The sequence below is a fragment of the Pygoscelis adeliae genome, unplaced genomic scaffold (genome assembly GCF_000699105.1).
Source record: "Pygoscelis adeliae isolate BGI_AS28 unplaced genomic scaffold, ASM69910v1 Scaffold197, whole genome shotgun sequence".
Classification (NCBI taxonomy): Eukaryota; Metazoa; Chordata; class Aves; order Sphenisciformes; family Spheniscidae; genus Pygoscelis; species Pygoscelis adeliae.
Genome location: NW_008825105.1, coordinates 1,189,107 through 1,205,656, shown reverse-complemented (window position 1 = coordinate 1,205,656; position 16,550 = coordinate 1,189,107). Strand labels below are relative to the sequence as shown.

General features: G+C 42.7%; 1 protein-coding gene across 3 annotated transcripts in view; it reads left to right on the top strand.

The window, feature by feature from the left end:
- Positions 1-4,846: 4,846 nt before the first annotated feature.
- MDM4 (MDM4, p53 regulator) overlaps positions 4,847-16,550 on the top strand; it is a 19,255-nt gene continuing 7,551 nt past the window's right edge. For 2 of the 3 annotated variants that reach the window (XM_009327369.1, XM_009327367.1), the window contains exons 1-9: positions 4,847-4,948; positions 7,657-7,731; positions 9,155-9,288; positions 9,752-9,801; positions 12,651-12,712; positions 13,478-13,574; positions 14,959-15,119; positions 15,224-15,271; positions 15,684-15,818. In XM_009327369.1, the coding sequence (XP_009325644.1) occupies positions 4,874-4,948; positions 7,657-7,731; positions 9,155-9,288; positions 9,752-9,801; positions 12,651-12,712; positions 13,478-13,574; positions 14,959-15,119; positions 15,224-15,271; positions 15,684-15,818 (837 nt within the window). In that variant the 5' untranslated portion in view covers positions 4,847-4,873. The remainder of the gene's footprint in view (positions 4,949-7,656; positions 7,732-9,154; positions 9,289-9,751; positions 9,802-12,650; positions 12,713-13,477; positions 13,575-14,958; positions 15,120-15,223; positions 15,272-15,683; positions 15,819-16,550) is intronic. The other variant, XM_009327368.1, reaches the window with a different exon arrangement.

Genomic DNA, 16,550 nt, shown 5'->3' with positions numbered 1-16,550 from the left:
ATGTAATTAAAATAAGAGCTTTTCTCATTTTTCACTGCTGCAAAAAAACCAGGTGATCAGTTTGACTCATAAGTTCTAAAGTACTTGGCTTAACACAGAGAAAGAAATCTACAGCTAAGCTGTGGATTTCTGCGACAGGAACAGTCGGCACGGTCACTTCAGGGTATTCTGTAGCCCTTACCTGGTGAAGAAGCTTGTTTTCATGATCTAACTACTTCTTGCTCCATGGTTGAATGCGTTAAAATAGTGATATTGATTTGACATTCCCTTAGGGAAGTATCTGCTATTGGAAAAAGTGACCCTGAGAAAAGCCCAATTTCGTCTGCTAAAATAGAGGTAGATGGAAACAAGAGCATGCATGGTGGGGTGGAAGCGCTGCCCCGTTCCACACATCACCAGCAGCAAATACTGTCAGCAGCAGCTGATTCAGGGAGATTAGCAGAGCAGTTTGCCAGTGTGCCTTTTTTAATTGAAACCATCAGTTTTGGTTTTCTTCCTACTTAACATGTTTTGCAATAAAGTGTTGCATAACATTTGTATTTGTTAACTACTAACATTTATCAAAGGTTGTCTAGTTTTGGTGCATTATTGACAGACTTTTGGGGAGCAGCACACAATTCCTGACCGATGCATCACGTCAGCAACAAAACTCATGTCAGGTGAAATTCAGAATTAAAATGTTTTTTGTATTAGAAAACCTGGATTTTACACCAGAGCAATTGCCAGAAAGGAACTCTTTCATAATCAGTGTTTCAGCTAAACATTAAAAGTAGTAGCCCTGCCTTTTGTTGCCATAAGTAATGCATTAAAGGACTTCTCCGTAGTGAAATTGGGCTTTTCTCTGGATACTTTTCCTAGCAGAGGACATTTTTCCTGATTGAATGCCAAATCAATATCAAAGCAAGTAATCAGAGCACTTAACTGAGCACAGGACAGCAAAAATTGAAGTCAAGCAGTCTATAAAGTGTGAAATCTGTTAAATCATATCATTCGCAGCCCAATTCTCTCTCCTCTGGCTGCCACTTCCCAGCCAGAAGCCCCCAAATAACCAGCCAACACTTGCAAGGTCTCACAGAGTAAAATCGTGACAAGGCAGCACTTGTTGGGAGGTGGCAGTGGAAGGGGAACTTTGATGTTTCCTTGCCTGGCATCACGCAGCTCTCCAAGGGGATGTATGAACTTGTTGGGAACACGGTGATGTGATCAGGTGAAACGTATGGCCCAGAGAAAGGTAGAAGCACTGTGACAGCACTGATGGAGCTAAGGATGTAGTAAGGCATGGTTTACAGGGAGCAGCAATGGTGTTTCTGTCACAAGCCAGGTGAGATAGGCAGGCAGAAGGACTTACAGGCATGAAAACTCACAGGGACTCACACTGATAGGGAAAAAACCTAATTAGCTCTGACTCAATTAGTGCTTGTTTAAAGCCTCCCCTCCAGGGCTGCTCTCTACATGATACTGCACATGAGACCCCAAGTTTGTTTTCAGGAGAAATTCGGCTTTCTCTGAAAGCATGAAAAAGGACGATGCTGAGGACAAGACTTAAATGTCAGACCTTAACCCACTGTTGAAGTGAGCTGTTACAGAGTCCGCAGATACACCGAACAATAATGTCTAGTTTATGCTCCCTCCTGTGTTTTCACTTTGCACAGAAGTTAGAAACTGTATTTCCTTAAAAGGAGGACGCTTTAAAACAAAAACTGAACTTGAAGTTTAACTTCAGCTTTTCAGACACTGCTATCAAAAAAGTCCGTGCACCCTATGCTCGCGCTCTCTTCTGGGTCTGTTAAGATCTTTTGTCTCAAGCCTTTCCTTCTGCAAGCATCAAAAGCCGTGGTCTGGTGGGGTTTTGATCTCTTAAGAGAAGGAACTTTTACCCACAAAACAGGCAGACAACTCGTTCCTGTAGTGTGCATGACCATATACAGTGTTCAAGTGGAAAAAAATGGTTCGTTCATGACTCCTTTGTGATTCATTGTTTCCTCGGAGTCATTACTCTGGTCCAGTGTCATTTTCCTATATATGTAGCTCCAAAGCTATGGAGGGGAACAGCAGTAAGTTCACTGGTGCTTCGTTCAGTTGGCTGCAAGTTAGACACTGCCAGGGTTGTGAGGTAAAATAGTTGGCATAAAGTAGGTGGGAAAATAGAGTTGCAGGGGAAAGTTAAACAGGGCTCACCGAGCAAGAAGCTTCTCAGTTCTCTAGGAATTTCTACCATTTGTGTTTCTGGCCAGCTTGTGTACAGAGGGTGGTAACATAAGTGAGATTTTTCTGTCTTGGCAGGACAATGACTGGTGGCTGCCTCCATAAATCTTGTGGGTATCTGCAGCCTAGACATGTTTTAGAGCTTGCATGCTTGGGAAGATAGCATTCAGTAATCCCAAGGTTAATTTATAATTAAAGGAAGTTAGTATTACTAAGAATCAAACTTACTAAAAATAGAATTTATCTGTAAAGACTAGAGGCAAGGCGCTATCTTGCCTGCCTTTGTCTAATAAAACCAGTATTGAAACAGTTAAAGTGATCTTTAGTTGACTGTCTTAACCCAGGGGTAGCAAAGCCCCTTTCCAGGAATGCAGGGTGGAGACGAGATCCACTGCTTTCTCCCATTTTGTCCGTTTTTCACACCAACTCAAGCTCTTATCAGAAGCTGATGTATTTAGTGACTCCCTTTCCTGACTAGATCAGTTGGAGGCAGGAGCAGTTTTTGAAAGAGCGACTCAGAGCCCAGAGCATCAGCAGGACCGGGAGCCCAGCCAGGCACGGCACACCTCCTGGGGAGGCTTCACTGAGCACCCTCCAGGGCTGCTGGGGTTGCTCTCCTGCACAGGGACCCGCAGGCTCTTCTTGGCAGGAGCGAAGGGACTGCCTGGGAAACTGAGGCAGCGGCTGGCCCATCCTAGCGATACTCCTTATAGCAGAGAAGTTCAAGGTTGGTAAGTTAGTCTGCAGCTCGTACAAAGTACAGCTCAGCTTGTAAAGGTTCCTGTGGGCAGTTTGTGTTGCAATGTGCTTGGCATTATCAAGTAGAAACCTTAGTTAAAATTTAAGACGCTGATAACATGGAAGTGGTTTTAGCTGTTTTAAGTCACTTATTTTGAGTTACTACCTAGATCTTCTCGCTATCAATGTTATTTACCAAACTTGAATATTTGATACACTTTAATCAAGCTTTCCTAAATATTTAGAGATATGTTTGATCTTTAGGAATGATTTTATTCCTGATAGTGCCTTACTCCAGAGAAATGTAATGCTATAAGAACTATCAGAAGCCTCTAACAAAGTCATTGTAAGTCCCTTTTAATAGGTGGGGCAGGGGAGGGATGGGAGTTGAATGGTTACTAGTGGTCAGTGACTTGAATTGGTGCTGAAGCTCAGATTTTTGTCATGACTGAGGTTTCTGCACTGCCTGTTAGATAGATGTTCAGCCTGTTTTGTCTACATCTAAAATGTTTGGTTACATTCCTCAGGCATCAGTCTGGTTATTTTGCTAGTATTCACTTTTTATTGTAGCTAATCATACTGGCTCACATTCTTTATAACTGATGCAGTGATAACAAATTCATTTACTATATCTGGAAAATTCTGTGAAAGACAATTTAGGTATTGCTTTGAAAGTTTTTGGCTTCACATTTTGAAATCTAATTTAAGCTACCACATGGGTTAAAAGTTGACACTTCTTCCAGATTCCACACAGTAAAAACTTTCCCAAAGTTGCATCTATGTAGGCAAATTCAGGAGCCAGTCTTTTTAGTTCATCTCATGCTCTAGCCTTAAGTTTACCAAAATGGCAGTTGCAGGACTTGTTTCAGTATTGCCTGCAGAAGTGCAACCAGATTCACATTGAAATGGAGATTTTATTGTAACTAGGTCCAGGGACACACAACAATTTTACAGGTATATTGGTCTGCGCTTTAGTGCTGGGACTAAGAGGTCAAGACTTAAGTTCCTTCTCCAGCAGGTTCAAGCTACTTTTTTTCAGTGGCTAGTTAATTTACACCATCCTTTCTCTTTCAACATAAAGTTTTCAAACTTGTTGTGTGGGGTAGATTAAACTGGATTGTGCTGTGAACATGAGTCATTACAGATCATTCTGCATATGAAGCTGTGCTCTTTGGATAGATACTGAAACTGATAGGGCTTGACAAATTCAAATAGCTGCAGGACTTCCCCTTTTGTTCCTTTCCAGGAAAGGACCATTTCCCCTGCTCACCCAGTTATTCTGTTAAAACTGTTAATTTATAGCCTGCATCTAGTCATTTGGTATAAGGGCTGCAGCAGCTTTAGCAGGTTTTCAGCTCTTGGAAAAGCAGGTGGGGAATGTGTTAATCATTGCCATCAGCACTGACTACTCCTCCTTTTGGGCAATCACAGGGTTGCTGTCTTGTGAAGATTTCCATTGTGGTTGGCTGTGACTCAGCTTCTATTTCCCCACCTCTGACTCAAGGATTTCACCATGTTAAGAGTTTGCCAACGGCCTGATGGAGACTGGCAGTTCCCTTGAGCTGGCAGGTCCCCAAGTTCCCCACCATGTTGTGTCACTCCTAGAGACAGGCGGAGTCAAAGCATCCTCAGTGCCACAGCAAATCTGTCCCAGTTCTCACATGGTGGTTTGTCAGGCACCGGGCAGCTGCATGCAGCTTGGGTAGGACAAAGCAGATCGGTTTGGACTGAGCAGGTGAGGGGCACAGTAACATTAGCATTATACAGCAGTCATTTAAGGTAATGCGTGCAGGGCTAATTTTAAACACTGGTTTCCTGAAGCTGCTAAGAAGTGGAAGCGGTTAAACCCAAGACCGGGTTTCTCAGCTTAACTGGTACATGAACCTTCTCATTTATAGGTTTGTGCTCTAAACAGCTAATCACTGCCACAATGACATCTTCAAGCTCTGCCCAGCATCCAGCAGCTGAGAATGCCCACAGAATCACACTCGGACAAGTTAACCAGGTAATTATTTCTCCCACTGATCTTCACTGCTTTCTCCTCACTACAGCAGTGATTTCTTCCGTCAAATCAAAGCACTCCGAGTACACCTAAGTAAGAAGAATTTAGCCTAACAGAGTAGGGCTTTTATCCTGAGGAGTTGTATTAGCTTTCACTATCAGACTGATGATTTATGAACATTTTAAAGGGGGGAGGAGGGGAAAAAGCAGTTAAAACTGGCCATACAAGAAATTGTATGATGCATATTTTTGTGCTGGACCTGTACTTGAAGTACAGCATTCCTCCTAGTGCTGGACTATTTGTGACAATTGTATTGGAGCTTTGTAACCTCGTAAGCTGAACTTTGTCTAGCCAGTAATGCATCCCCATGCCTTTTTTGGAGTCAACGTAGGTAAGTATTGAACATGCAGTACTCTCATTATTGACTATTCCTAGAGTGTTGCTGGAACAAAAGGTAGTTGTAGCTGCGAGCCAAGGCCAGCGTGGCAGGTGTGTGGTTTGAGTGTGGCTCAACACCACATTGACAGCCGGTCAGAGAAGAGAAATTTGCAAACAATAACAGTAGAAATCTGGTCTAAAAATCAGGAAGGTTCCTCCAAGACAGGCATCCAACCTTCCTGAGTCTATTAATTGGAAAAAGCATCTCCACAATATGAGGGGATGTGGTAGGAGTGGAAATAAGCTGATGGGAAGTTGAGAGATCCTCCCATTTGAGGCTTAATTTAGAACTCATTTGAGGCTTACTTTAGAAGCTTTGAAACGTAGCCAAGTCCTATGCAGAACTGATGTATATGCTTGTTTATTCAACTCACTCTGCATGAAAAAATAAGTAAATAGGCTCTGATATTAGTAGCAAAATATTGATTGTCAACACTCAGTGTCCTAGGCAGTGCAGAATAAACACTTCCATTTTGGCTGTACAGTAGTAGCAAAGGGCCCATTTTAAAACGATCAAGCTAACTAGGTTACTTCTTTAATCAGAAAGAAATGCGTAAGAAGTTACTTCAAAATCCATTTGAGAGTGGTCATTAGAGAAGTGAATGAATGTAAACACATAATTTCATCTTATTAAAAACCATGTGCTGATACAAGCACTTATTTTAGTTGTGCTGAGCTTTTTCCTAGTGAAAAAGCTGTTCCTGAGAAAGAGACTTGGGGCTGGACGTGAGCTGTTCTGTTTGAGCTTGAAAATGCATTTAGCAAGCGCAATAATGAGAAAACAGGCAGACTAGACACATTCACAGAAGGGATGATTTTTTTTTTTTTACAATATTAGAAAACAGTGGAACAAATACCTTGCCAAGAAACCATCAGATAGCTGAGTAACAAATTACATTCATGACAAGCAACCAAAACCCGCTCTTACCTTGTGCAGGAAGACAGTGCTGCAGCTCAGGCCGTCTCTTGAGGAGATGTTGCAGGGCCGCAAGCAGGCTCTACTCCTTGGGAGGGGAAGTGGGGATTGCAACTGCATTTATATAGGCAGAAAGGAGGGGTGGGTGTGAGGCACAGGTGAACCCACCTAACATCGATAGGTGAGGGCCTTTACTACCTAGCATGGATTACATGCCTTGAGAAAGCATTAGCCTTGTCAAAGGGGAAACAGCAATGAACATTGTGTGCTGAGGTTTCTGTCCTGTGATGGATTGAAATATCTTGCTGTATTAGCATCTGATGGACAAGGAGAACAGAGGAAGAGATTCAGTGTGGGAATTAGTAATATTGTACACAATTGTGTAGCATTCAGAGAACAGTGAGCGCTTTCTGACATTTTTAGGGAACACAATGCATCAGATCATGTGGTGGCACTCTCCTAGGAATTGTTAAAATTCTTGTGGAGTAGATGAAGTAGCAACGTAGGGGGGAAGTAGCTATTTAAAACTTGCTGCTGTTTTATATAGCATCATCTGTTTCATGTGCTACTCAAAGCTGCTTGGGTGTGTGGGTGAAACCCCAAGGGGTTGTGGAGCAGTTGCATCGTTCCCAGAGTGCTTTATATTTTATATAATAAAGATTTTGGTTGATGAGTGAGATCCACAGAAAATACAGGTTCTGATCCTTGGTGTTAATTAACCACACCTTGTGTTTAATGCAGTCTTATTATCATGTGCCTATTCATGGATCCTAATAAATACATACTCCCTAAGGTCTGTGCAGACCAGACCTGATTTGTTCACTGCACTAATTGAGAAAATTCAGGCATGCTGCTCTTGAAGCGGCAATCTGAGTGCACCATCATTGCTCCTAAATATATGACTCAGTACATTTGGTTAGTCACTGTCTAGGACTCCATACCAAGGGTCTGAGTTTCCAATCTTCCCTCACAGGATGAATGACATCAAAGTTAATGGGACAATGTGAGTGATTAAAGCCTTTAGAGCTGGCTGCCCAAATTCCTTGGCTTTTTTTGTCTTGCACTTGAGTCAGAATGATTGTGCTGATTTCCAGTCCTTCTAACTTCTTTTTAAGCATTTGTCCATGCAGATTACTTGTAAAAAAGAATACCAGCCTTAGCAGGTTAACCTGAGGCAAGTGGTGTTTCCCCTCGGTTGTCAGCTCTGTGCTTGGTGTGACCGTCTTACACAGGTTGACTTGGGCAGCTTGGGTTTGTTAGCTGTGATATGCAGGCACGCGTGCCAGGGTGAGGTGCTTTCTCTCAGCAGGGCACCGCTTCGTGTCATTCAAACAAAACTCTGTGCTTTGTGTTTTAGGTGCGACCCAAACTGCCGCTTCTGAAGATTCTGCAGGCTGCAGGCGCCCAAGGTGAAACCTTCACACTGAAGGAGGTGGGCTCAGGTTCTAGGCACTGAAACTGTGCCTGTCCCCGGTTGTTTGGGAGATGGCTCTTTGTGGGGAAGGGATGGGACTGGCTATTAATTTTCTTGTACTTTGAAGCCCTGTCTGCAGAATAGGGATACCTTACCCGCAGGGCTGTTGTGATTTGGTTGATCATAAATTGCCTTGAGAGCCCCCAGAGGAATTGGAATAAGAGTGTGAAATATTAAAGAAAATTATTTATCCTGGAAAAGCAGAAACCTCTTTAGAGAAAGGAGGGATGGGAGAGCCACATTCCTCAGAGCGTGTAGGAGATTCTGTTCAATTGTCTTGCTCTCTGCTCAGTGCATGAAAGCCTTAAAAATTGAATCCTAGTTGATATTTTTCTTTAACTTTCCTTTGAAATGGCTTGTCAGCTAAACCTAAGAGACCCTGTGAATTCATTGATAAGATTAAAATGCAATATGTGTACAAGATTAAAAAAAAATGACACTGACTGTGATTTACAAGAGTATCCTGTCTGCAAAGAATTAAATGCAGTGGTTTTTCATTATGAATGTGTCAAATATTCCTGCAGAGCCCTGTGACTTATTTTAAACACTTATGCATTTAAATAACTTATTTAGCTTCTAAAAATTTTTGCAAAACCAAGTTGAATGGTTTAAATGGGGGGAGTTGAGTATTAAATGCAGGTTACTTGTATAGATTAACATTTAACTTGGTTAAGTCATTTTTTTCTGCAGTGAATGGAGTACTGTTAGCAACTTTTTGGTGACACTTTCATTCAGGGGGGGTCACTTTGGTGGGTAATGGGGGATGCGACCTGCCTATATTATGCTTAACGCACTTGGCTTTCTCCTCTTGCACTCTGGATTCCTCACTCTAGCTGGCAGTGTCCGCTAGCTCTCAGAGGATGTTTCCTTTCCATCCTTCTTTGTGATACTAATGCACTTATTTTTGCGTCTTGCAAACTGTCTCCTGAGGGACAGCACTGTAACTTGTGGTCATCCTTTAGTAATAGCTTATTCTTTTAACTGGGGATACCTTCTGCCTCCTCCCCACCCATTTCCTTCTCTTCTTTACTCTGAGTTGAACAGCAGCAGTCTCCATCTCTCACCGAGGGAGACTGCCCAGATAAAAGTGTTATCACCCACGTCGTGTTTCGTTTTAATGTGAGGTAGCAGAGTGACTTCTGTTTATCCGTCTTCGACTCAGTTTTCCTTCTTGTCAAGGGTTAATAGTTACAAACCTTACAGCAATATGGTAAAGCATAACTCTCCCTTGGTTGGGAGGCACTGACAAATTGCAGATGTGCATAATAAGCAGGTACTATGTGACTCGCACTATGTGATTTGCACTAAAGCAAATTTTCACGTTCTTTGGTGGTTTGGTTTCAACTGCAGATATGGCTAATGGTATGTTATGTATCCACAGGTTATGCATTACCTAGGGCAGTATATAATGGTGAGGCAGCTATATGACAAAAGACAGCAGCACATTGTCTATTGTGGAGGAGATCAGCTAGGAGAACTACTGGGACTGGAGAGCTTCTCTGTAAAAGACCCAAGGTAGGAAAAAGTGACCTTTAACAATTGTTGTGTTATAGAGGTTGTCGAGACGGGAGACTTGCTTGTCACTGTTTCTGTCCACTGTCGCATAAACCTCCGTGAATACCAAGTGCCCTGCTCAGTGGCTTATTGGTAATGCATTTGACAAGTTTGAGTTTAGCGCCTTTGTTCTGAAGAGCCAGTTCTGAGTAGTCCAGGCAGTGAGCTGCTTGAGGTGACATCTTTTCCCCCTTTTATTTCTGCATCTTCTCAGGCCCTTGATCTCACACTTAAGCGAAAATCTGCATCCTTCAGTTAAGTTCTGAGCTAGACTTCTCCATAGCAAGCATTTAGGACCCCCCCCCCCCCCCCCGCAGTTTCCAGTGTCTCTCTGGATAATAAAAGAGAATTTCTGTCCCTGGTTTAAAAGGGTAATGCTGTCTGGTTTTGTGAGTGTACTCAACTGTCGCCTTCTTTCCCACAGCCCAGTCTATGACATGTTGAAACGGAACCTGACTTCTGCTGCAATGGCAGGTAGGTTTGTCACAGTATGGGCAAGTATATTCAATGTAGTGTTGATGTAACTTGGGTAAGTAATGATACTCAGAAAAGAGAAATGTTTCTGAAGTTGGAACAAACTGCTAATGAAGGCTTTGACAAGACAGTCTCTTTGAGTATGTGTCTTTTCTGTGTGTCCACCATCAGTAGCTGTGATATGAAATCAGTTAGCTGTTTGAGTAACGTGGCTGCCTATAATGAACGGCCAAACCTCGGGGCAGCAGACACACTCTGGAAGCACACTGACAGAGCTAAATATTGTGGATGTACAAATCAATGTGGCTGAAGTATCCCCTCCAAATCATTATTGATTTCTCAGTCTTTTCTCAGTTTCATAGCATGCTGCGACTTCTCGCTCTCACCTCGTTTTAAGCTTTCATAGTCTTGAGACTGAATGTAAGAGTGCTGGAAAGCCAGCCTGGTTCTGCAAGCCAAAGAGACTTTGGACTTTAATCAAACACTTGAACCTTTAAAGGTCATTGTTACTTTCCCGGCTCGTAAGAGAAATCAAATCTATCTACATCAAAAGTCCTCCAGTCATAAATTAAAATTTATTCTTAAATTAACCTCAGCTGATGGCTTCTTTGCAGCCAGTTTCCATTGTATGGCTGGTAATCTTCATTTGAAAAAAAACTTCTGATAAAACTGCAAGTGTGCAAATCATGAGGGAGCTGCACCAGGAGAGTTGTGGAGTCTTGTGCCGTACTTCCTGGCGTCTCTAAGCAGATAATATGGACTTCGCTCTTCATAAGGGCTTAGTCTATTTTTGCACACGTACATAAAAGCTTGTGGAAATTTAGAAACTGTTTCAGAAAACATGGCCCCAAACTGCCTAGTCCTCTGCTTTGAGCCATATATTGGTGCCTGTGAGGACCCCCTCATTTATTTATATAGAAGAATCTTCCTAAGCGGACTCTCGTCTAAACACGTTACCTCCAGAATAACTGTGTGAGTGCTGTTTCCCTCGCTGGTGATGGCCTGGCCTCTTCCCTATAGGCAGTGTATGTGGAGAGCAAAGGATCCCAGAGAAACTCTCTCCTCTGCTGCCCTGTCGCCCCTTCTACTTCGTGTGTGCATGTGGCTGTGTGTGTGTGCCTGCGTGTGCATGTATGGTCCAGTCATGGTGTAACTATTTTTAAACCTGCCAAAGGAAATACTGCTCCTTTAGGGAGATGATCACTGAGTTATACCACTGTGTCTGCATGTGTGTGCGTGACTATAAAACGAAACAAGCTTGGCAGACCAGACCTTTGACGAATACATAGTCTAGGATGACTTTGTTTTTCCTTCATCGCACCATAGGAATAACTAGAAGTGCCACAGGGCTTGAAGAGGTCTTCGTGTTTTGTAGTAGCCGCTTGTATTCATTAGCCAAATCAGTGCTTATCAGCACATCATTTTGCAGATTATCTCAGCCACTTCTTTAAAGTAAAAAGTGACTGCAGTACATCTTGGTAATAAAGACTAAGCTCTTAGATAATGCCCTTTATCAGATGGTGTCCTTACTTGGCTAGCTTTTACTCTAAGTGTGACTCACATGAGGTGTATTTAGGAATACCTCACTTAAGGACATTTTGTGTTCAGTTCCTAGTGTATGTTGGCTTGGAAGAAGGAAGCCTTCCAGTAAGTGGAGCGTCTTCTCACACAGTAAGGCTAGTTTGCATTATTTATGAAGTGTTAGAAGGGTAAGTCTTTACCTCTTCTAATGCCCCTGCAGAGCCAAAATAATTATGGATGAGCCAATTGGCTTCTGTTTTCCTTCAGGTATTAAATAGTCAGTGACTGCAGAAGTTGTAGGGTGATAAAAGGGAAGAAAAGAAAGATGAACTAGTGCATGGAGGGCAAAGAATATGGGATAGAGCCATGTCATTTTGTGGTCCTGTGTTTTGGTCCATTTTATGGACTGCTTTGTGGTCCACTTTTCTGCCTACAGCAGCAGTTTTCAGTATCTTCATATCAGTGCCATGATTCATGATGTGAATCGGACTGTTCTCTGCTAAATTGAAAGGGAAGCAAGCAGGAGCCATCCTTGCATCTTTTGTTCTCTAGCAAGTCATTCTGTTTAAAGGGTAGACTTCCTAAGTGCAACTCTCCTATTATGTAGAAAGATTTCTGTTAATTTGGTTGTTCTTGCTATTTAGGTTGGCCTTTTAATTAACTCTTGGGGCCGGCATAATCGTCTGGATTAAATTGTGTTACGGATGTGTACCCAGTTACCCAGGAAAAAGCTTGCTGTGCATGGAATTTTCCCTTCTTTAGTCTAGTCATTGTTCTTCATGCCCACACCCTTTAAGAAAGGTGTTTTTCCTGTCAGCCTAAGCTGAAAGAGATGGTGTCCTCAGGTATTTATAAAAATCTTACTCTTCTCTGTTCACCTTCTTCAGCATGGATCTGATCCAGCCTTCAAGTGAGAGTCCCCACCCTCTGCTATTGCTCTGGGTTTCTGCCTCCATGCAGACCTCTTGTGTAAAGGACCTAAAACTTGCGATGGCAGGACAGCCTGTAGGAAAAAGAATAGTATTTCACATTGGGAAGAAGGTTCTTACCTGCTGTGAGGTTTCATCAAGCTTCATCTCCGAGGAGGCACAGACTCTGTATTCCATAGGCTAATGCCTCCATATGTCCCTTGCGAAGCCTAGGGAATACTGGAGTAATGCCTCTAGAAAATGGCCAGCTTTATAAGGAAGAAAGGGCTCTGTTTCTCTTAAAGGGTTACTTAGAGGTCTGCCAAGCCTGGCTCGTTGGTTGCTTGCTGAAGACTCTCTGTGTTGTGAGAATGGTTATTACCAGGGAAGGTTTTTTCTTTTGTTTTACCTGCCATCTAGATGCTGCACAGAATCTCGCAAAGGAACAGAGCGTCGATAAGCCAAGCCAAGACCAGCTGAAGGTAAACCCACTGCCTGGTGGTTTCTTTTGTTGTACAGAGTGCCCCTTCTCTGTACCTGTGCATGGTGGACTGCCAGAACTTTGTGCTGCTTGGCTGCCAGGTCCTCACCTTCCTGAAAAGTTCTTGGAGTCCACAGAGCAGGGACAGAGTGACCCTTCTCTGTTCTCTTCATAACAGAGTACCAGTCTCTGAGCGCGTTTCTCTGGGGTGTAGCACTTCTAGTCCTCAGTTCCTCCAGCGTGCTTTGTATTTTCATGTCTTTCCCCCCTCTCTCCCATCCCCTCTCTGAGTAGGAATTGCCAAATAATTAAGCTTTCTAAAATGTGTGAACAAGTTTTGTGTTTAGTAGGATTGTTTTCAGAAGCTTTCAGGCAGAATCTGAAACCTAGGAAAAATCTTTGCACGTTCAAACTTGTTTCCAGGTATATTTTGGGGTTAAGGTAGTCTGATCCGGGAGGTGTCCGTTCACATTGGGGGCCAGAGAGTTACAAAGATCACAGTATTACTGCATTAAAGATGGCAACTTTTGGTCTTTTGCCAATCTTAAGATTTTTCCTAGGTTGGAAGTATATTGTTTGTGCTGATTACAGATGCATTAGCCTTCTTGAAGGGTTAATAGTGTGTAGTTTTTGTTCAGAAACCTTTATTTCTCTTCATAACTTCTTGGTCTCGTACTGCAGCTGGTGACTCGGATGGAAGTGCTACATCCCCTTGTCTCTATAAGCTCTGATGGACTAACATCTGTTTTTTCCTTCCTTCATGCAGTTTAGCCGGCAAGAAGGTTCTGACACTGGCATCATGGAGGGTGAAAGCAATGCTTCTGCTTTGTCTACCTCAGAGCAAAAATGTGAGAATTCTGAAGGTGAGTGCCAGCTTTTCTGCAGTAACACAATGGGTACAAGCTCTTCTGCTCCTTCTCCGGTGTGACACGTTGAGCTCTGCATCAGCAAAATGCTGGAGGAGGGTGTTGGGAGACTAATAAAAACCTGTTGTGGAATACAATCTTTAAAAATCATCGTTTTATGCTAAAGATTGAGAGAACTGCAAATGTTCACCAAAGGTATTTTATGATAGACGTGTTTTCTAGCTTGGATATTTGGTCTCATAAATAAACAAACACTTTGAATAAAATGGGAGGTTAAGCCCCAAAAGCACATCTATCACTAAACAATGCCATGAAAAATCTTACAGACCTTGCTGAAGGGTATTTTAAATGCTGAAATTATACTTGTATCTATTTATCTTCCCAAGGGACTCTCTCCTCTGATTACATAGAACACAGCCTGAGCTGTCTGCAGTCATTACCTGCAAACCAGTCAGGGAACTGAATAACAATGGAATTTTTTTTCTATCCAGCTTAAGTGTAATACAGCTCCTTCATATTTAGACATTGCCTTTGTTTTAATGTCTGAGGATTTCTTGCTGGTTCACTCATATGGATTTCTGATGTTACAGAAGCAATTTTCCTGTTTTTCTACTTTCTATTCTCACGTTGTTCTCATATCAAGGAACCTAATTTGTAAAACCAAATCTTCTTGGCAAGTGTGGGTATTTCCAGGTCAAATGAGAGTGGTAGATATTTTCCTGGCTGCATGTACAAAAGAGGTGTAAACAGTCCTTGTCTGTGCCTTTGTAACTCTTGGCACTGAAGAGAGAGAGATTCAAGGTCATCTTGAAATTCAGACCGCTGAGTTTAGGATCATAGACTAAACTGCACGGGCTAAAAAGGGGGCTGAAGCATGGGATTACGTAGGATGGATTCTTACCTTCCTGCTTCCTATTTTGAGCCTGGTTTGGGATTCAGGAGCTCCCATCACTGGAAATTTGAACTAAATCCAAACCAGTTCTTTCTGTGTCTTAAGTCACTCAAGAAATTTACTCAGTGTTGACTTGGTTAGAGCTCTGAAAGAAGCGTTCGTGTTTCTGTATTGAGTCTTAAAAGTAAGGTAAAGCTAAAGAGAACGTGTACCGTTATAGAGACACTGGGAACACTGGGATGCTTCTCTGACCTCGGATGGCTGTGCAGTGACTATTTTGCCAGGTTCACGTGGGTAGAGACACGAGTACAGATGTGCGGCAGATCTAACATCCCAGTACACTCATACAAACCCCAAAGCTCTTAGCAGTAACTGGCTGTAAGAAGGAGCAAGAAAGATTTCTAAAATCAGATGGGGCCAACTTTCTCTCTGCTAGTCTCTTAAATAATGTAGGTGTGGCGTGACTTAGATTCTACTTGGCTCTTACAGACAAAGACTTAATAGAAAACCTCTCTAAAAGCAAGAAGCCTAAACTGGACCTAGTGTTTGAGGAATGGGATGTAGCTGGTCTTCCATGGTGGTTTTTAGGCAACCTCAGAAGCAATTACAAGTCCAGAAGTAATGGATCAACAGATATTCAGACTAACCAGGTGTGTAGACATTTTAAATAGGTGCGCTGTATTCTCTTCCTCTCCTTTTTTGGGTTCCAAGTAAATAAAATATTCTTGTTCTTTCTTTCCCCTTCCCACTCCAGGATTTTCAGCCTCTCCCTGTGTGTTCCTGTCCCAGCCTTTCACATCAGGTGGTTGGTTACCTTTAGTGTTTTTAAATAAACTAGGCACTCTCTGAAGGCTGTGTTCAGCCGTTGGAGGTCCTTCTGCACTCCAGAGCATCGGTTGTATTTCAGGAGTTGCCCCTCTTCTGGGTTGAAAGTTGTTACGCGGTGCAGATGGCTGTAGCGTGGTGGCCAGCTGCTGTATGGCCAGCTAGCAAGGGGAATGAGCATGGTGCTGCTTGCAGAAAGGGGTGTCTTTGTGAGAGTAGTGAGCTGCCCCTTTCTCTCCCAGGGGCGACTGGAGAAGCTGCCCAGGGCTGAGAAGGCTGTTAGTGAGGAAAAGGGGAGAGGCATTCGCTGTGGCGATGGCTGCGGTGCTGGTACTCCTGCTGCTGCTAACCTGAGCTCTAAGTGGTCTCTCCTGTTTCTTTTCCAACAGGACATAGACACTGCTGTTGTTTCGGATACTACTGATGACTTGTGGTTCCTCAACGAATGCCCGTCGGATCAGAGCAGTGCTGCAGTCAAGGTGGAAATGGTTGACTGCGAGGAAGTGAAAGAAGGTGACAAAAAGGTACCTCTTCAAACAGCCACAGTGCATGTGTTCCACAGGTTGGCCTTGTTTAATTGATCTCATGGTGCTGTGCTGATTTTGGAGGAGCTGGATCTATAACCATCCAGAGTTTAAACTGTCTAGAAAAGGCTGTCACCATTCCGTACGTGGGGTGATAGCTTTCCTGTGTAGTCAGTCTGCTTGGGTTTTTGTTTAAATGCGTGTTTTTCAAGGCACAAAATTAATTTAAAATTAATTAAAACTCTAGCAGCAACTTTACTATATTTCTAGCCAATATCTGCAAGACTAACAAATGAAAAGACTTGAAGAGGAAAATCTCAGTTTATGTTGTGTTAGCATGCAGTGTAAGATAGGCTGGCCTGAGTCTGCTAGCTGAGGTGTTAGTAAGATTGGTCACAAGAGTAATTAATCAAATGTGCGTTAAAAGGATTGAGTTCATGATTTCTTCCATGGAAATGAGTAGGATCGCTCAGGTGCGTATGTGTTTGTATTTGTATGATTCTTGTGTGCATCAGAGAGAGAGATGAGTTGACCACAGGCAAATAAGACTGTAAACCAGACCAGCAACAGTTACCAACATTCTGGAGTAGATACAGTACATAAAATGGCTTTTCATTCACTTCTAGAAATGGCTTCATTCTCATGGTGATGATGTAGTCATTTTAGTTTTGGTGTACAGTGCCAGGCACATCATAAATACAGATTATTGTGCCCTTCTAACAACACATCCAC